Below are 20,940 nucleotides of genomic sequence, written 5' to 3' on the forward strand. Positions count from 1 at the left end.
GGTTCAAGCTGACAAAGTGTGGAAAGAGCTGAATAGCAAGCAGGCTATGAGAGCATGTGGTCAGGTCAGTAGACAGGCCAAACTGACCCCTCCACCCATCCCCGTTCACTCCGCTCCCCCTGCTCTCACAAAGGCTTCATTCATCCTGCCTCTGCCATACTCTGCCTACATATTTTTCTGCTAATTAGTACAGGCTTGTCAAATATCCTCTTTGCTCCTTTTGTCTTTTAGTCCCTTTCATTGTTGCTTCTTTTCCTGTTATATTGGGTGAAAAAGTGAAGTAGGTGTGCGAGATTTTAACAGATCAAATGCAGAAGCTTCTAGCTCCATTTGATGGCAAAGGAAAGTTGATAAATTCAAGAAAAACTTTTGAAGTTTCAGCTTGATTTGAATTAGTTTTAGGCCATTTAGGGGTCTGCAGCCTTCACAAACCATAGAGCTGTTTTTGCCCTCGGTCCAGCTAAATAAAACTCTCCTGAAAAGACAACTTAAAAATGTTAATAAATATCTGTTAATTTTTCAAGAATACTAATATTATTTCTGTTTGGTTTTTTTTTGTTTTAAAACAAGAACAGAAACATAGAATAATGACTATAAAAAGAGAGGACTGATTCATTTTCTTCTACAGGATGTTGATGTGTGGGAAAAATTACGAAAGTAAAAAAGAAAAAAAAAAAACTTTGTTTCTGAGGTAATAATGACAAATGATATTAGATTCATTTTATTGTCAAAATCAAATGTGGGATTTATTCCATGGAAAATGTGTATATATATACATATATAAACTGCTAAAAAAATACATTTGTGTATATTTAAAAAAAGTTGGTTCTGCACTTATTTTAGCCGGTTTATTCGCACGTTGGGGACCCTTGAAGCAGTTTCTAATCGATGTTTTGATGTTTGCGGATGTCCAGCGGGACCTACCACTCCAGGGATGAGAGCACTGACAGCGGGCTGAGCATGAGCAGCTACAGCGTTCCTCGCACTCCAGATGACTTCCTGAACAGCGTGGATGAAATGGATACAGGTGAGTGGTGCGTTGGTGCATCTCCGGCATCGTCATGGCAACAAAACGGACAAAACATGTTAAATTTGGTATGCCTACCTGACAAAGGAAAAACCTACTCTTAGCTTTGCAGACCGTTCTGATGCCGTGAGACTTTCTGACCCCGGCACCGTAGCCAGTCAGCATTTGTGGAATATTTCCGATTCTTTTCTAATGGAAGACAGATCTGGACTGCAGGCTGGCGGTCACAGAGCCTCTCTGAAGCAAGACTTTCAAAGGCCTACAGACTGAGGTCTAGCATTAATTTCTCCCAAAACATTACAAACAAATTCCCATGGAAAATATCTCCCCCTTGATTGTAGCTTATGTTTCCCTCAAATTCTTGAACAAAACCCAAAGTTTCAGCCATGTGGAAGTCATCCGAGCCATTGGTGCAGCCGCATACCGTCGACAGCGCCACCTTTTACACCGCCTGCTGATAACGAGGCAAAGTTTTGGCAGCAAACTTGTGGGTAAAGTCAAGGTAAACACCTCTGTAACTTTCCCACATTGTGTCACGTTACCGCCACACACATCAGTGTATCTCATTCTGGTTTTATGTTGCACATCCATACGAAGGAGTGCAGAGAAATGAAGTGAATTATGCAGTTTTCAAAATATTTTTTAAATAGAAAATATGAAAGATTTGAATTCTGTCCCCTTTTCGCCTGAAAACTACAGCCATTTGTTGGGTGTCAGAAGTCCACTAATTTGTAAGTTGAGTCCTCCTTTGTGCTGTTCTGTGAACACAAAAAAGTTTTGTAGAGAACAAACGGCATCATAAAGTCAGAGGAACGCGTTTTGTTCCGCATTATAATAATGTAACACTCAACCGTTTGTTCATCACATAAAATCAAAACAAACTGCATAGATGCTTCTGATTCAGTTCAGCTGTATTTATGTGTTGACAACAAATATAGTATTGAAGCACTTTACAAAAATTTAAGTAAACTTTGTACTTAAAGTACTTGATAAAATGTAAAAACGTTGAAGGGAAGTCGATAATAGATGATATGTGGCTGCTTCCTTTCATAGTTTGATCTTGAGTAGATTATTAAATACTGGCCTTTTCCAGATTCTTCTTTTATAACCTTACTATTTATCAGGTTATTTGTTCATTTTGGAATCTTCAATATTGTATTATTTCTCTTTTTTATGCTAAAAGCTTCTTGTCTTTGCCTTGATCCATTTCCAAGTGTGTTGCTAGCAATCTTTAGTTTTTATTCCCTAAAACTGTGATTCCTGTTTCCCTGTCTTGTAGACTGCTCACTTTCTTTGTGAAGTGATTTATTTGGTTCTGTCATCACTTCCTGTTGAGGCTTGATCCAACAAAAAAATGTAATCTTCTGTCCATCAGGAGACCCTCTCCCAGCCTCCATTGCATCGCAGCCCAGCCGATTCCCCGACTACCTGGACGCCATCCCCGGAACCGACGTGGATCTGGGCACCCTGGAGGGCGAGAACATGGCGGTGGAGGGCGAGGAGCTGATGGCTAGTCTGCAGGAGCCACTGAGCTCCGACATCCTCAGCGACATGGAGTCTGTGCTGGCGGCTACCAAGATCGACAAGGAGAACTTCCTGACGTGGTTATAGAGGACCCAAGCAGGGTGGGGCCGGGCGGGGCGCTCCGTACCATTTGTTCCCCGCTGCGCTCTGAACCGCCGCCTGCTCTGATCTGTGAAGGATTCATAGATGCTTTTACCAGACATTTCAGCGAGCCTCTCTGAACTTCTGTGCCTCTCAGCATGTAAGGCCTAACCTCTTTTCAGGCAGTATTCTGATCTTTTCAGGTGTGTTTTTATCTTTTTGAATTTGTCTGTGTCTTCAAGGCTGGCCTATGAACAGACAATTATGCAAGGGCCCCAAAACTTTTCACAGGTCTGTCAGCTTATTTACCCAGATGGTAGCTGAAGCGACCAAGTGCATGTCGTCTTCTGCAAGGATTTCCCATGTTGCTTCCCACCCGGAACCTCTGGAGCCTCTCTTGTTTTTGCAGTGCGACACTAAGCATCTGTGTTTGGGACTATTGAATTTAGTTAAATAGCTTTATGTTTGCCTCAAACATTTTTTTCTTTTTTTTCAACGAGCCTGCAAAACCAAAAATGATGTATTCGAAGCATAGAGAACAATACTGATTTGGAGTGAAGGTAATTTGAGGCGCGATTTGGAGTTGGTGGCTTTGCTTTTTGTTGGGGTGGGGTTTGAAACTGGGGACCGACTCATCGCTGCTTGGCTGTGCCAGCAATTCTAAGTTAAACCTTTAATAGATCAAGTGCCTTCGGATGTATTTTTTAAAGACGCGAGCAACTCGAACAATTTACCCAGTATATATAATGCAACGATAGGCGTCAGGCTGTATTCATGCATGTATAAGCCGCATGTTAATTGTTTTAATAATCAAACTGTATTATGTTTTATAAACGCAAGGTGATTTTCGGGGATCTTTTTCTTACCCGTAGCTTCTTTTTCTCTCATTCTTATCCAAGCCTAACCTAAAATGTGTTTTATTTGTAGCTTGTTACACATGTATAATAGCTTAGATTTTTAAAAAGGCGGGGTTTTGGGTGGGGGAGGTTGTTTTGCTCGTTTCTCTTCCTTTAATAACTTAACAGGGTCAACTGTAATAAGAGCCTCAGATTCCCTCTGTCAAGACACAAACTAAATCGTTTGGACTTGTTCATCTATCTTCTTATTCTCTCTTCTTTTGCTTTACAATATATATTCACCTATTAGTGTTATTGCGTTTTTATTCGTCGCGAGCTGAATTTTTATCCTTTCTCTGCTAAATATTAACCAAAAAAAAAAGGAAGATCTGTAGACTCCACAGATATTATCGCTCAAATCAGTTCAAGCATGTGACAGGATATATGAATTTACAATGTTTGAACCTGAGCGCCCTCCTCGCAGCCCGCTCTGTGTGACGCTGCGTCGAGCGTCTAAAAGTAGCAACAGTTTGAATGGGCTGGGCTTGGACAAGTTAAAGCAGGTTTTAGAGTCATGTTTAAACGTAACCAAGAAGGAAAAGGGTTTGGCCTATTGCTGGAAGTTACACGGCGTGTGTGTGTTTTGTTTGATGTTTAATGGGATAATTCACAAACAATCAGATATTTCAGTCACGATTCCAAAGATGTTTTTTGTCTATTTTTAATTACTTTTTTTTTAGTTACTTTTGTTTTTTTTTCTAATGACACTACCCTTATTTTTCACTTCCATCGTCGGGATCGAGAAATGTCAATTGGCCTCCACATGAACAAAACTCTTGATTCTGCAAAACAGTATAAGCTAATGAGATGTTTTCTGTATGTTTTAAGTGTTATCGGACGCATCTGACTAGTGCCGGCGGAGAGGTTCAGAGGTTTCTGAACAAAAGAGAAAGTGATTTTCGAACAGCGAGCGCATGTTTACATAATTTTACAAAAATGCTGCGGCCGCTGTGCAGACGACACACCGACAGCTTCTCTCGTGATCATGGCGATGTTTACATGGTGGCTACATCTGTGCATTAACTGCAGTAACCTTTTGGATAATCTTGCTAGAGGCCTTGCTGGATGGCACGCTGATTCTGTTGCCAGCCCAACAGTGAATTGATAGCATTAACGTGATGGAACACATGCTTAAACATGTATCTTAGATTAGAGGACATTAACTGTTTTTTTTTTTTAATTTGTTATTTTGTGTGAGAACTTCATTGTAGTACTGATTTTTACTGATCATGAAACCGTGTTTTGATGGATTTTAAAACAGTGTTTGGAGAGAACAATGCAACTAAAATAAGTGGTACCCCACAATGCTTCCATAACACAGCTAGTTTTCATTTAATGCAGCGACGCTTTTTTTTCTTCTTTTTTTTTGTTGTCACATAACTGATTTTTATTCTTACCTAGAGTGTAAATTGTAAGAAAATTAGTTGTTGACTCATTTTAGCAGTAGAACTAATCACAAGTTAATTTGTTTTAGTATTTAGAGTTTTCTAAATGCACATGAAATGAATTTATATTCGGTAATGAATGTTCATTTTTGATATGTGCATGTGTTTTAGAACAATAAATTCTGTTACATTATACGTTTCTTTATATGATACTTTGAAATTGGCCTTAAATAAAGTATATACATTGTTTTAAATTTAATTTGTGTTGTTCAAAGTGTTTTTATTCATTTATATATAATTATACACATTTTCTGCAACCTCTACAAAGCTTAATCAAGTTTTATGAAACTTCTATTGTAATATAGTACATATGGAAAGTATTCACTTTTTTCACATTTTGCTATGTTACAGCCTTATTTGAAGTTGTATTAAATTAATTTTATTCACAAATACCCTATTATCTCAATGTGTTTTTAGAGTATTTTGCAAGTTTATTAAAAACAGAAAACCAAGAGCGATCTGAAAATGGCTGAACAGACTTCTGCATCCAACCTGATGGAGCTGGAAAAGAACTGCAAAGAAGAAAAGCTCAAACTGCCAAAAGTCAGATGAGGTAAGTTGGTGGCATCAAAGGCTGGAGGCTGGAATTGCTGTCAAATGTGGATCGATAAAGATGTGAATAATTAGATGAAGGTGATTTCTTGGGTTTTCTCATTTTAATTTGCAAAAACTTTTTTTTTTCCACATTGAACCATAGTGAAAGGATTGAAAATTTTTCATGTGATTTTACACTGATAAGGTGCAAAAGTTCAGTGAATAAATCTTGAGCTAAACAAATAAAATGGAAACATTCTAAGTATAATTGAATATTCAAGAAGGGACTTTTCTCTCAAAAAAAGACTAAGACCCATTAGATGCATTAGTGAAAATTATTGCTTATGGTTGGTTACAGAATTGCAGGTTTCTGTTAGTTGTTGTTTTTTTCTAATTTAAATGTTTCAGTTAGTCGAGTAAACCGGAGTATATGGGAATGCCAGATTTGAAATTTGGATTTTGAAATCCTAATTTTAAAAAGCTCTTCAGACTTATGTGAAACTTCAAATGCCCCTCAAACCAAATAAATGCTTTTAAGATCCCTGGCTGCCTCCATGCATCCCTGCTCCAACGCGCCTGAGTCAAAAGGCTGACTTCCCTCACCGGCAGTAACTCAGCTCTCCAGAAGCCTCCTAACCAACCATTCATTTTCTCCAGGTGTGTTAGAGAAGGAATGCATCTAAAAGCAGCGGGGTGGTAGCTCTCGACCCGGACTTGGTCTCCAGTCCTCGCTCTAAATCTTTTAACGTCTCTGTGGAGAAATTTTGGTCCACTTTGCTTTGCTTTAATTCGGACACACTGGAAGGGTTGTTGAGTATTAACGTCCTGCCACAGCATCTCATAAGGTTTAAGAAAAGCCTTTAGGAGATTACTATTGTGTTTTCAAGCACTGACCTCCTCTGCTAAGCTACAGCTCCTTCCCCACAGCGGAGCCTGCTGTGGTGCGCAGGCTAGTAACCATGGCCACCGATGAAGGCGGATAAACACTGTAACTGTAAGTTGTTTTAGCACATCTACAGCAAACCAGTCCTCCACGAGCTAGATTGCCACGATAAGATCCCCCACCCCCTCGGTTCTGATTGGTTGTTTCTGCAGAGAGGAGGCAGAGGAGCTATTTTTTTTTTTTTCAGATGTCTGCTTTACAGGACATAGTCATAGTTTATATGTTACAAATCATGCAGCTCAAACTCCATGTTTGATGTTGGATATGATGTAACAGGAGTCACACTTTCCATCAAGTTCTAGTTTTGTCTAGAATATTTAACACGAAGATCTTGGGGGTATTGGAGATGGTTTGGCAAACTTGAGCTGAATCTGTGTGTTCTGTCACCAAAGGTTTTCGTCAGCTGGGGATAGTACGGCCTGCAGTGCCTTAGATGTTGCTTTGTGTGTTTCTGTGACTTCCTGGATGATTGACGACACACTGTTGGAGAAATTTTGAAAGGTGGGTCATTCCTAAAGGTTTAGCAGTGTACTTTTTTCTCCATTTGTAGATAATGTTACTCATTCTGTATATCTAGTTTGTTCTTTGATTTCATTAGACTGAGATCTGTGTCTCCTTCACATTGTCAGACAAGTTCTATTTAAGTGATTTTTTTATTCTACAAGTCATTCTACACTACAGTGAAAGCGTGTAGCGTGTGAGACCTGTCTTTAATGTTAAGTCTTGTTAAAGAAAAAGAAATAAACTTCTATTTTATTCAAATAAATTTTATTACTTACATGTATTATATTCCCTAATTACTATTCCGAGTATTAAATATCACATGAGAAAAATAAGGGTTACATTATTTAAAACAGCATTTTAAACTACCACAGATGAAAATGGCCGAACAATAAGAGAAAACGTTTGTTTTGGAAAATTCAGTGTGGTAAATACTAGAACATGCTAAATGTGGGGTAAGAAACTCAGAGCCAAGTGACTTTAGAAGTAACTTCCTTTTCACAGTGTGTATTTTTTGATGTTATAACAGCACTAATGCATGAAATACAGTCCACAAAAACAAAAACAGGAAAGCAGTTTCTTGGGGGAATATACCGGAGACAGATATGTACTGCGAACACAAACATACATTTATTTCACAGTAAATACAAAACCAAGAAAATCTGTTTACATGAATAACAATTAATTTGGATTTATAAAATTTTTTTGAACAATACTTACAAATTGTAACCCTTCTACATTACAGATATAAACTCTATCATTTGAGCTGCAGGTACATTTTCTGCAGTCTGTAATCTAAACTTACGAGTGACTTCCCAGAATCTCGTCCAGGTTTATATCTTTCATCCAGTCGTCGTTTCCAGAGCCCGACTTAAGCAGGGAGTCAATGAAGTCTGAGTCTGCATTGATTCCAGGGACTGTGTTGTCCCCTTCCGGGAGGAAGTCAAAGGTCAGACGGTTGGATCTGTTGTTCTGGTAGCTGCTTGAACTGGGACTGGCATCTGGAAAGCTGGCTGCCGGCACCCTTTGTTCAGGAGAGGCGTGGCTCAGGTTTCCCAGAGGGGATGGACAGCCCATCATGGCCTGACTCGGTCTGGCTTGGCCTGCGTCTCCTAGGGATGGCATCCCAGCGTCTGGTGCTACCTGGTTGGGCGGTCCGACGTGCCTCTGCTGGTACGGGTGATTCGGCAGGTCTTGCACACTCTGCAACTGCAGCGGGTTGGGCAGACGCCGAAGTCCAGCTGCCACTTGCTTGTTGGCTGACCCCCAGCTCAGACTGACATTTGTCATCGAGCCTCCTAGATTCTGTACTGGCACCCTGGAGGAATGCAAGTCAGCTGTTGCCCTCTGATGTTGCACACCTGCTACATTGTTCATCCCAAAGGATTTCCCCTGTGTGCTTGGTGCCAGGAACCTCGGTTTACTTTGACTCAGTCCTATACGACCGTGACTGTTTTGCTGCTGGAACTGGCCGATACAGGAACTTGGATGGCAGTCTGGCCTGATACCGAATCTGCGATCCGATGGTAAGGGGCTCATCTTTGAAGTAGGCCCGCTTGAGAGTTGGCAAGAAATGGACTGAAGGTTATTGTCAGGACCGTTGCTGGGAGACTGTGCAGGGTTCTGACCTAAAGAGACATAAAAACTAGTCAGTTTCAGGATTACCAGTCAGAATGTACGCTGATGCTAATTTGCATGTACGGTAATGTTTAGAAGCAGAGTACCTGGAAAGATATTTGCTTGCTGAATCCCCACCAAGCTTCTCGACTGCTTGTAATCCGGAGGTGGTCTTGTGAGATGTCGACTGAACTGATCATGTGTGTTATCTTTATCCTGAAAAGCAGAGAAAAATTTAGACATGTACAATGGATGGTTAGCCGACTGAAATGATTAATAGGATTAATCGTGATGTATCAATTACGGAAATAATCGTCAACTAATTTATTAATCGATAATAAATAAATCAATTTGTTCTATCCAAAACTCTTCAATTGGCAGTTTTAGCTTCATCTGGTTCCAATTCTGTAAAAAAAAAAAAATCTCCTATCACCTTTTGCTATCAAATTATTAATCAGTTAATCCAGATAATATTCATCAGATTAGCTCTACACTGTATTGATAAGTCAAACAGAAATGCTGAGCTTTTCATATGTTGATGTTAGAAGAATTTTTTTAGCCTCAGAAAAAACTTGTTCGCTTTTTATTTGTTACTTCTAATGTATTTCTAATATTGAATAAGTGGATTATAAGAAATCTGAAAAATGTGTCAATTTTTAAAAATCAGATTAATCGATTAATCATGAAAAATAACTGATAGAAAAACTGATTAGTAAAATAATTGTTAGTTGCAGCCTTTGCTTGACCACTGCTGAACAGTTCTCTCAGCTCTAAATGCAGCTTACTGTGTTGCTGATGGAATGCTGCTGCAGGTTAACCTGTCTCTGAATGGGTGGGCCTCTGGCCGGGCCTTTCTGCTGGTTGCTAGGCGCTGACGGCTGGGGCTGTGATGGGGCTGATAGGCCTCCTAAGCTTCCGCTGGTGGGCATCCTAGGACCAGCAGGAACAGCCTTTATAGAGGAAAAAATAAAAGATTATTTAGTGAAGAATCTTAATAGAGTTGAATATCATTTAAAAGCTAATTTATTTCAGTAAATTATTTTTAAAAAGTGAAATTCATTCTATAAATTCATTACACAAAGTCATATGCTTGAAGTGTTTATTTTTGATGATTACAGCTTATAGCTAATAATAAAAACCCTAAGTTCAGTTGCTCATAATTTAAAATGCTGAAGACAAATAGAAACATTTTTAATACAGAGATGTCACTCTACTGAAAGCCTATCCATGTACTTTACAGTAAATAAATTAGTGCATAACTGCAGCATAGTGTAGAGGAGAAAAGCCTGTGAATCTGCTGACAATTAATGCATTGCATGCATGTATTTTTGTCTGTCTCTCATCCTCCATTTGACAATATTTAATACATACTTCTCTGGTTCAGTAGTGACCTAGCTCAAGATGTGGAACAGTTCTAGTCTATATCATAGATGCGCCTATAGGTGGTGACACTTGAAGCTCTGACTCCAGCTACAATTCAAGCCTTGTTAAGTACTAGAATAGATTTGTGCACCTTTTTCTATAACATTTTTCCTTTCACCAAACCTTTCAGTAAAATGTCTGAATACACAGTCAATTTCCAACTTCTGTAGCAATTACCTTTAGTAAACGGCCTACTTGTGGCAGTTCTCAGTTATTGCTTTACAGCTGTGAAAGCAGCAGTAATATAAATATATATATGTTTTAATTAATAATATGTTCTCTAATTTTTCAGAGAAACTATATTTTATGACTAATTAACTATATTAACATTGACATCAATTAATACTTATTCTGTGTTGTGAATCTGTAGAGTGAATTTCTGGTTTTTGAATCAAATTGGCTAAATAAATAAATACATAACATTTTTCATGGCGTTTCTGAAAAGTGCAGATGAGTGTGTAAAATATTCAGTCCCTGCCAAGAGTCTTGAAATGAGCCATAACAAGGAAAATCTGAATCAATGCAAAAACACATATCTACCACAAGAGGGCGAAATCCTACAAGCTACTAAATATCTGTGTGAAATATGCTTTTCAGACTCCAGAATGTGGTCAAGGCTACTCCCTCTGCAGATGAGAAAGGGAGACTCAGAGAGAGAGAAAGAGAGGCTTTTTTTGGAAAGGGGATGAGCAAAAGAGAGAGAGAGAGAGAGAGAGAGCGTCCTCCTCAAGGCCTGCCTCTCCCTTGATAATTGTGTCTAAAGAGAGTGGAAAAAATCCCTGAGACAGCAGGAAATGTGTGCCGATGGGAAGTTAAGCGCCAGCGCCGTGACCACCTCCATTTAATAAGCTCTCCTTTACTGATCACTGCGTGCTTTTGGCAGGGAGACATCCCATCCTCTGCAAATCCATTTGGCTCGTGACGCTGATTAAAATGTTGTAGCCTGCCACACTCGGATTTAATTGAGACATCCAAAAACTCCTCCTCGTATGTTTTTGCAGATAAGCTCTCAGCCTCACTGCTGTTTGAGATCTTAGGTTTTCTAGGCGTCAGAGCGGACCGTTCAGGACGCACCAAGAGAACCAAGTGTCGGGCTTGCAATGTGAGGACACCCTCACACTGCTCACGAAGGAGGTTAATGTGCACTAAATCCAAGTCAACACATTGTGTGTACAGTGTCAGTCATTGTGTTGACTTAAAATGTTTCCCAGGGTGAAATGGATTAGAAATCCAACAGCGCATTTGGAAAAAGCTATTAGAAGACATTTTTAGCAGAAAATGAATAACCACAGGGCGGTGATTTTGTGATCCCTCAAAAGGAATAAAAAAAAGAAAGTGTTTATGTATTTTCACCGCATGAGTGCATTTGAGCGAATCTAAATGAATGGCCTGACATTGTGAGAAGTAACAACTCAGATTAGAGAATGATGGGGGTAAAACTCATCATGACTTCCAGAGAATTTAACATTTTCTGCCTCTCTGACTGACTTTTACCCACACAGTAAATCAAGGCTGGTAATGACGTTGAGCGAAACATCAAAACAGATCTCTCCTTTCTGCTCTGAGGTTTTGATTCACTCTCTCCAATTAGTGATTGTGGAAGAACTGGTGACCATCACTGAAAAACTGTAAAGGGCTCACTCCACCTAACCCTTGTTGTACATAAATATCCAAAGAAGGGGTGTTTTTAGCTCGACTCAGTTATCCTTTAATCCTGATGTGTCATAAAGCTGTTTTCCGTGCCCCGCCACCCCCCCCCTTTCCCGTTTTTATTCTTCCCAAGCTTGTTTTAAATGAATACCACATGTGGCTCAGGCTCGAGAGCGAGGGAGCCGAGTGATTTAGCCCCTCATCCTGCGGCTGCGCGGGCCTCGCCTGCTCTCACACTGCACTTCCTCCAGTCTTCTCAGGATGCTGTCCCTGGGGAGGGCCTCGGCATCTGGACTTGGCCACTGCTCCTTTTCCCAGGAAACAAGTACTCCCTTCACAGTGCCTGCCAGAGTGACCTGCTGGCTCAACCCACTGGGCCCTGCTCTCAGTCTTACTGAAGGAGGTGGTGCCACAAGATCATCAGCAAAATGTTTAGGACATATGGACAAGTTTTGGCAGGTACCCTCTTTCTTGTAGCCATTTCCTGACTTGTAAAGATCAACACACATTACTTGAATGCCTTGTTCTTTTGACCTTCCCATTTTGACAATGGGTAAGAGCAATTACCCTGTTTCTAGTCAGATTTTTTTCTTAGATAAGCAAGAAGTTACTTCCTATGTCTCGTTAAGAACATATTACCGAATAGGTCGCTATTCGGCAATATGTCTCACTGCTGAAAGTCTCAAGGTGCATTTACAGCAGTCCAGTTTTGTCTGTTTTAATCAAATTCTAGTTTGTTTGTCTAGAAAGTCTGGTTCATTAACAGAGGTGTGAAAGTGCAATTGGACACTGATGTGGATCTCAGATCAGCTGGAGTGAACTTTGGTGTGGTATAAATCTGAATGCCAGTCGGACTGGAGACTGCTCCAAAAGCAGGAAGTGAACCGGGTATTCTGGGTAAATACAACCTAATCAAACAAGAGTCTAGCGATAGCGGGAGAAATGGCTCATGTTATTTTGCCAAAGACAACAGAAAATTTCTACTACATTTTGTTGAGAAGAAACTTGCGCTCATGTCTTCTTCAGAGGTTTTTGTGTCATTTCCTTGATAATTTCCTGGTGCAGCGCCACCACAGGCAAACAGGTTTTTCAAAGGGTTTAGATCAAAGTGTGACACACTGCAGTGTGAAAGAGAACTGAATCATCTGAAGACACAACAAATGAACCCCAATTGAGCCGAGTCTGCTGGACTATCACCAGACTGTGTCTGAAACCAAATGAACTCTGGTCATGTCAGTGCAGAAACAATTTTCTTTACATTGATTCTTATATCTCAGAACTTCCTCTGACTTGACATCTAGTCTATTTCACTCAGTAACAGATTTCTCACCGAAGAGTTTTAAGTGTCAGCATGACCTGAAAGTGCTTATTGTGGTGCATGGATTGGAAAAAGCAAAAAATTTTGAGTCCCTGACTTGCTGGTTACAAGTTTATTAAAGAAGGTAATTTCTTGTAGTCACTTTCTAAATGAATATAAAGACTAACAACCATCTGCCTTACTTGAATGAGATGTTTTCTTGTCTTTCTTATTTTCAATTGTGTACAAGCACATATATTTTTGCATGACAGGAAAAAGACAGTTATGAATTATTCATTTAAGGTTTCAACAGGAAGAGAGCCCCCAATTAAAATTCTGCATAGGATCCCAAACAGTTATTGACCCAGGGGTGGCCAATAACTGTTTGGGGTCTATGCATGTAAACAATAAGGAATCAATAGGCACAGCAATCACAAAACATAATTCAGAAAGTGAATATTAGAAATAAAACTATTAAAAGTCTTAAATAAACACCAATCTGTGTCGGTTCAAATGAAGGTTCACAGATTTGTTCAGCGCAAGGAAGCCCACTGCTGGTCACTGCTGTTACACAGAGGGATCAAGCTGTTCTTTCAGGACTTTTATTTCTCTGGCATTACTAATTCAGCTTGGAAAAGATTTTGCTCTTTATTTTTTCCTTTTCCTCATTAGCTAGATTATTAACCCTGTCCCAGCTGACTGCGACAGACAAACACCATTATCTGCATTTTTGAACAGACGTTCTAAAATTACAATGCGGCTCTTGTTTGTTTTCTCTGTTACTTTTTCAACTTCAATATGAGCACTGTGTTTGCATAATTTGTTCAAAACAAAAAAGCTCATGTAAAATACAAGGTCCTAGGGGAAGATGTCCCAGAAACCTTACCCCCTTTGAACTGAACTGCAGTCTCATAACATCAATATCTTAAGTCCTGAGGTTATTCAAAGGGCTTTGGAAGAGTCTGGTTTGTTTTTTTTTCGTCTAATTTATCAAAGTACATTTTTAAGACTTTTTTTATGATGCGTTAGTTTTTATTTGTGTTCTGGAATCATTTCATCTTGTAAACATTAAAATAATACAGTTCTATATACTAGAACTGTATTTGTCGTCTAGGTCTGCATGACACAGATAATGGTGCCAAAAATATTAAAAGTTGGACTGTAGTGATAAGAGAGATATAGACTACGTTTGAAAATGTGAATTTATTTCAACCAATAATATTGGAAATCCCATTTGCCCTAATATAGTCTTTCCAACAGACTAAATATTAGCCAGATGTGCAACTATACTGTTTAAAACCATCCTTTCTGTGCTACTGAAAAAATTAAGAGTAGAAATGTAGTCAAATGGCTGCTCAAAGTTTTGTTAATGACACCAGTAAAAATCTGTATTGTTCTATGAAAACTGACAGAACATAACCAAAACCCAGACATCACTTTGACGATCGTCAGGATTGTTGCGGATGACGTCCGTGTTGACAGGTCTCCTCCTGTTGTCCCAGCTAAGCATTCGAGCCGTGTCAGCACGAGGAACGAGCAACGAGCAACGGCAGCTGCTGTTGCTGTCGGTGAGATGGAAATGTCATAAAATAGAAAGAGCTTCTCTGTACCTCTCTCTTTTAGCTCTCGTCGCACACAAGGCTGCTGCATTTAAAAATCAGGTCAAACTGAATATCCTGCCTCTGGCGGCTCTGACATGCTGGTAAAACGACTCGCTATGGCTGTATCGCTGGAATCCCACAGCGTGTTTGGATAACAGTTTCCATCTTCTGCCTCCAGTTTGCTGTAAATTCAGAAGCTCATTCAGACATCTGCAATGTCATTTTGCCAAAATGACACCAAATTTAATTTCATATGAGCTGAAATTAAATTTAATGGAATGGGCAGAGATATCTGCAACATTTTTTTTTCCTGTTTTCCATAAGTGTAAGAACTTTATTCTATAATTTTTTAAATATGTGCTTATCAATTTAGAAGTACAGCTAAAAATATATAAATACTGTGAAAATAAATTGAAACTGAAATATACAGAATCATTGCACTTAGAGTGAAATATTTCAACCCTTTATTTCTTATAATTTTGATGATTATGACTTGCAGATAATAAAGATCCAAAATTCAGTGTCTCCTAAATTGTGTAAAAGTTGAGTGGAAGGAAAAAGTGTGGTAGGAAAAGGCGCCCAAGCAGGTGAGATAATTGATCTCCTCCAGGCATTAATGTGGTAACATTAATGCGCTGAACGCGGCAGCATTGCAGCAGAGATTTTAACGCCCAATCAGTTCTTGGTCGGATCCCCGACCAAGATACGCTCAGTTCCCCGACCAAGAACTGAGCGTATTGAAATGAACATACTTTTCAGAAGCCTCATATATCTGTTTAAAACATAATTTTCTAACTTCTTGAGTAATATTGTACATTTTTGAGACAAAGTCTTTTGAGCCTTTTTTATCTGTAAGCCATAATCATCAAAATTACAATAGAGACTTGAAATATTTCATTTAATAATGAAAATGAATCTATTTTATGAGTTTCACTTTCTGAAATGAGTGGAAAAATTACACATTTTTATGTTTGTACTTAAAACATGCATGTGTTTACCAAAGTTTTGTTTATTAGCTGTATTTCTAATTTCTTATCCTAATCATGTTTAGTCTACATTGACAGACTGAAATGTCTCTTGGGGCATTTTCACCTCTATTTCTGTATGATTCCTATAAGCTTTATGCTTTAATATAAAGATTTAATCAGATAAATGTGGCGCCGTCAGGCATCTGGAAATCATACATAAAGATGCAGTATGTTTGGAGGCCCACATTGCATGTATTGTATATTTACCTCCACTACCTAAAATGTTATGAGATCAGAAGCTTCCAAAGTTGTGACATCATGTTGACTTTTCCAGAAAACTTTTAAAAGAGCAGCAATCATTGTGTTGGTCAATCTCTGAATATGAAGTTAGCAACAACATATTCTTATACCTCTATTATTCTGAAACCGAATAAATTCAATGCTATCCTGATGAATAATATATATATATGTATATTTGTCTCTTCTCCCTCTTTTTTTGTATTTGTGGTTTACAAATGTATGTATTATATAAGGAATTTATTTATTTTATACTTTTTTTTTTTTACAAATTGTAAGCAATCTTATTGTCTGTCTTACCTCTTTCACGTCTTTTCTTGTTCGATTTTAATAATTTGATCAGTTTTTAATTTTTTTGTACTTAGCTTGGATGGAGGACAGTTTTTAAAACATCTTCTATTGCAGAAAGTTGCATGAAAGATGTAAGAATGACTGAAGAACATCTAGATAGTAGATGAAGAGCGTTAAAGCATGATTTGCCATTCACTCGTTTACTTCGATGTCTAAAACTCCCATCCTTTTCTCCTCCTTCTCCCATCCTCCCCCGGTCGCTCAGGCACTTCCCTTGATCTGCACACTTTACAAGAGCTTTCTGTGTGGCTCACATGATCATTTCACACAAAGGCAGTCGCAGATAGTGTTGGCGCATAAAATGAAAGAAGGGACAGTCTAAATCTCCTCCAATCATAACAAATCAGCGATTCAACCTCCGGCACCAGGCTAAGAAGATTACTGTCATTTTCCACCACTTGTCCCTTGTAGCTAACAACCTCCAATTAGCAAATCCCGCTGCGCATATCTGCGCCCTGACAGGGAGCCACCGCGACAAGCAAAGAAATTAGAAGTCCTGCATGTTAATTCGCCATGCTCTGGCAATCTGTGTCAACGTCAAAACACTTGCAGGGGACAGACGTTTCGAAGGGACTCGCAGCAGCCAAGGTGGAGACATTAGGAAGAGCAGGTCCCAAAACAAACAGAACTACATTAGAGCTGTTTGAGGCAGCGGGGCGGCTGCAAACCGGGGGAAACCGAGTGAAGACGACTCCAAATATGAAGTCTGACTAAGCAGTGTGTTACTTTTACTGTACCTAGGTGTGTGATTTTGCTTTCAAATGGTATTTATATGAGTTTCATAGCAACACTACAGATTATGGATGTAATTGTAACCACTTATCTTAATTTTTCAATATTTGGCGTTACATTCTGTGCACTACTCACTTACTGGCTTCTTTGTGAGATTTGTAAAAAAAAAAAAAAAGAAATAGAATCCATCTACTTTTCAATACATTAAAAACTGAAAAATAGATTTAAAAAAATATAACTTCTAAGTTTAGTTTAAAAATGAAGAAATCATAAGTGCCACCAACAAAACTGTTGGTGGTGCAAGTAAATGTAACTGAAGCATTTTTGTAATTTTTCCTTTTCATTTTACAATGATCAATGTTTAGGAAACATCTAATTAGTAATCTGTGGCTTCCTCATTCACTAGGGCACAAAAATGAATATATTCAAGTGATTTTATTAATTTATTATTTCTTTTAATGGATTTTGTGTATTTAGTACGGTGTCCTTGGGTGCCGGGAAAGGCGCTTTCAAAAATATAAAATGTATTAAATTGGCCTGTCAATACTGACTGACTGCGACTACTCTTTAAAAACTGAAATGAGAACATATAATAACATGAATAACTTTTTTTCCAGCTTTTCCTGCCACCATTAATTCTTCTTAATAGGAGCAAAGGTAACATCAGAATCCAAATAGCTTTGTTGGCCAAGATTGTGCGAAAAAACAAGGAATTTGACTTAATTTTCAAGCACTCCCAGCGTACAGACATAAGTGTAAATGTTTAAACTTTACGACAAATAAAGTAAGGATAAAAGAACAATACATCCGTATTTGCAGTCAAAATTAGTTTTCTTTGCTTTTTAAAATTCTTTTCCAGTGAGTGTTAAATACATTTTGTCTAATATTTAAAAAAATACATTACAGAGTTGATATTTTAAATTGTCCTCAGCATCACATTAGGGATTAGCAGTGTAAGCTCCACTGGTATTTGTAAATTACCAGTCGATGCGTATTTGATGACAGCGGCCACTGTGGCTCAATGGGAAGAGTTAGAGATTTTGTGGTCAGAAGTTTCTGGGATCAATTCCAGTTTTCTTACTTACCACATGTAAAGTGTGCCCCTGGACAAGGCTCTAAACCCCAGGCTGCATATCGATGGATGAAAGTGAGTGCTACTGGGTGAAAGTGACTCTAGTGCTTTGACCGATCAGAAAAGTGCTGTACCACGTGTCAAAGAAGTCCAGGGTGCTGTATAATAAGAGATTTGTAAATTAAAGCTTCCATAAACAGCCATGTAATTAAAAACTGTTTTGCATTTTTATGGAACAAACTTTTAGAAAACTGTAAAACAGCCAAAACACTGAGTTCCTTTAAATCAAGACTAAAACCCCATTTACTTAAAGCTGCATCTGATTCTTAATAACTGGAGCTTTGATAAACATATTTGATGTATATTTGCTTGATAATTTTGATGATGGAATTTGACAAAATCTAATGTTTTTTGCTGTTTCGTAATTAAATACTCTATTATGTTTTTATGGTGTAAAGCACTTTGAACTGCCTTGCTGCTGAAATGTGCTAATGTGCAAACACACTTGACTTAATCCAGTTGTTCTTGATAAGGACAATCAGCTCTGCTCTATTTGTGAAAAGTATTTCATGTGTAGTAGAATTAAATGAATTTTATTATTTTTCATTCTAGTCTTGAACTTTTCAAGCTTAAATCTACATTTTATAATCTTGAAGAGGAGATAATACCTGACTGAAGGTCTTACCTGTTGCTGTTGAGGCATTCTGAATGGCAGTCCAGCAGAAACCGACTTGGGTTGTAAACAGACGGGACTCGACGTTGAGATCTGTTGGTTCTGGAAATGGAGAGCTGAATGTGCCTGGTTCTGGCTCGGTGATGGTGACTGTTGATGCTGCTCTGTCTTGGTCATTGAGTTTGTCATGATAGACATGGACTGACTGGTGGAATGAGAAACTTTGGGGCTGAAGTGCAACGTGGGCTTGGAACTGAGACCTTTCATGTCTAGCTGATGGGAGCCATTGTGCCCATTTGACTTAAACAGGCAGTTGCTGATGCCTTTATTATGGGAGCCCATCTTCTGCTGGTTGAGTGTGGCCTGGTTAGAGACTTTTGCTTTGGCGAAGCTGCTGGTGGTGGGTTGAGGGCTCATGGTTGTAGTCCAGCTGGTCATTCCTACATGCTGGGTCTGGTGCTGGTGATGTAGAAGAGCACCTGGTTGCTGCTGGTTTGCTGCCATCTGCTTGAGCTGCTGTGCGTGGGATATTTCCGGCCAGCAGGGCATGGTTCTGCTGTGTCCGGTCTGGGCATTGCCTTTCTGCGACGTGTTGGTAGAGGCGGTGCTATTCAATGTGAATGAGGGACCTGCTGAGGCCGGTCGAAGCTGCGGTGAACCATTGTGGCCCTGTCCGAAATCTTGCGAGTGCTCCGTCTTTATCACCTTGTCCACCGGGGAACACAGAGTGGCTGCTGCTCCTGCTGAATTTGGCCGACCTAGATCCAAACCAAAGGTATCGTCCTGCTTTAGAATCTTCTCAAACTCAAAATCATTCAGAGGAGGCACGGACTTTGTCAGTTCATCAAACAGCTCCTGGAGTTCTGGGTCAATTTGCCCGCTACCTTCATCTTTGAAGTCGAAAATCATCTCAGAGTTTGAGTGGCCACAAGACTGAATCTCTTGGGGCTCCTTTTTCATTTCTTTCAGAGTCATGTGGAACATGTCAGACCCTATTCCATGGGGCATCATATAGTTCTTCCTCTGCAAGCCAATGGTTGAGGACCCTTGCAGAGGGTGGGTTAAGTTGTGGTTGCAGGAACCCTGACCCAGGCCACTTGCGTCCAAACGGACACGCTTAAAGTCGGATCCTGAGAATGCACAAGAGAGGCCGTTCTGCTTCAGTCCTGGTGTGTTTCCTTCCATTTTCCTTCGCAAAGATCCTTGAAGCTACAACACACAAAAGAGTAACATATTAGTAATTCAAACATTCAATCAATCCATTTTCCATTCAATTTTGCAGTTGAGGCACTGCTGTTAGTAGTAGGAAATCTGATCAACTAGTGAAATTCAGGAAGAGGCTTTTCTTAACAGAAGACCTATTTACCGGTATAATAAAGATAGGCATTTCTTACAAATACAGTTTTGTAGCATATAATATTACGCACGGGGTGGTTACTAAGATCAAGATATTGAAAGGTTTTAAAAAGTTGCAATTTCAAAACCACAAGAAAGTTCCTTTAAAAAGTTACTACAATTTTAAGTAGGGCTGAAATGATTAATTATGGTGAATCAATTATTGTAGTAAACATCCATAATTTTAGTTTAATCATTAACTGGAGTATAGAGATTAAAAAAAAAGTTATTTGCTAAAAGAATAACATATGTGATGGCTTAAGGTGTATTAGTAATAACAATCTACAAGGGATGACTTTATAACACTATAAATTCCCAGCACAGTAAAAAGGTATATCTGCTTACTGAGGTTCTGATAACTGCTACCAAATTTAGCAGGTGTTTGTGCTACAATTTTTTTAATAACATAGAATTTATTGCCTGTTTGTTGTAAATAAAAGCAACTAGATAATAAAAATCTATTTATTTACATAACTGTAAATCCCCCAATCACATAAAAGTAATAGATAATTTCAAATAAGAAGCATATTTAAACATTTGGAGAACAGAAACGAGGCAGTAAAGACACGTTTGATTATGTAGTTCGAGGCAGTGGATGGGATGAGAAGATGGTTAGGAATCTGATACAGACTGTGGAAGGGAAGAATAGCTTCTTTGTCTGTTTCCCTCATTTGCATACATTATATTTTCCACCATTGTGCTTGGTTAGATGGCAGAGTTTCCTTTGTGGCTGAGATTCTGCTTAACATGCTGGTGCAGATATCTGATTTCCTTTTGTGCCATGCTCATGTCTTCATTTACGCATGAATATATAGCCTGACTCACAGCTCCAGTCACTCTGCTGTACTCCACAAAACTATTATCCATTAGCAAAGCAAAACACTGAACCAATTATTTTTATGAACTTGTTCGCA

At 38.9% G+C, this 20,940-nt stretch overlaps 2 protein-coding genes across 4 annotated transcripts in view; one reads left to right on the top strand and one right to left on the bottom strand.

The window, feature by feature from the left end:
* yap1 (Yes1 associated transcriptional regulator) overlaps window positions 1-5,175 on the top strand; it is a 33,556-nt gene extending 28,381 nt beyond the window's left edge. For all 3 annotated transcript variants that reach the window (XM_032545258.1, XM_032545256.1, XM_032545257.1), the window contains 2 exons: window positions 915-1,027; window positions 2,403-5,175. In XM_032545258.1, the coding sequence (XP_032401149.1) occupies window positions 915-1,027; window positions 2,403-2,638 (349 nt within the window). In that variant the 3' untranslated portion in view covers window positions 2,639-5,175. The remainder of the gene's footprint in view (window positions 1-914; window positions 1,028-2,402) is intronic.
* Window positions 5,176-7,196: 2,021 nt separating this feature from the next.
* maml2 (mastermind like transcriptional coactivator 2) overlaps window positions 7,197-20,940 on the bottom strand; it is a 54,094-nt gene continuing 40,350 nt past the window's right edge. Inside the window, 4 exon segments of the mRNA XM_032545532.1 lie at window positions 7,197-8,579; window positions 8,676-8,784; window positions 9,354-9,518; window positions 18,644-19,840. Coding sequence (XP_032401423.1) covers window positions 7,753-8,579; window positions 8,676-8,784; window positions 9,354-9,518; window positions 18,644-19,840 — 2,298 coding nt within the window. The 3' untranslated portion in view covers window positions 7,197-7,752.

The sequence above is a fragment of the Xiphophorus hellerii genome, chromosome 18 (assembly GCF_003331165.1).
Source record: "Xiphophorus hellerii strain 12219 chromosome 18, Xiphophorus_hellerii-4.1, whole genome shotgun sequence".
NCBI lineage: Eukaryota > Metazoa > Chordata > Actinopteri > Cyprinodontiformes > Poeciliidae > Xiphophorus > Xiphophorus hellerii.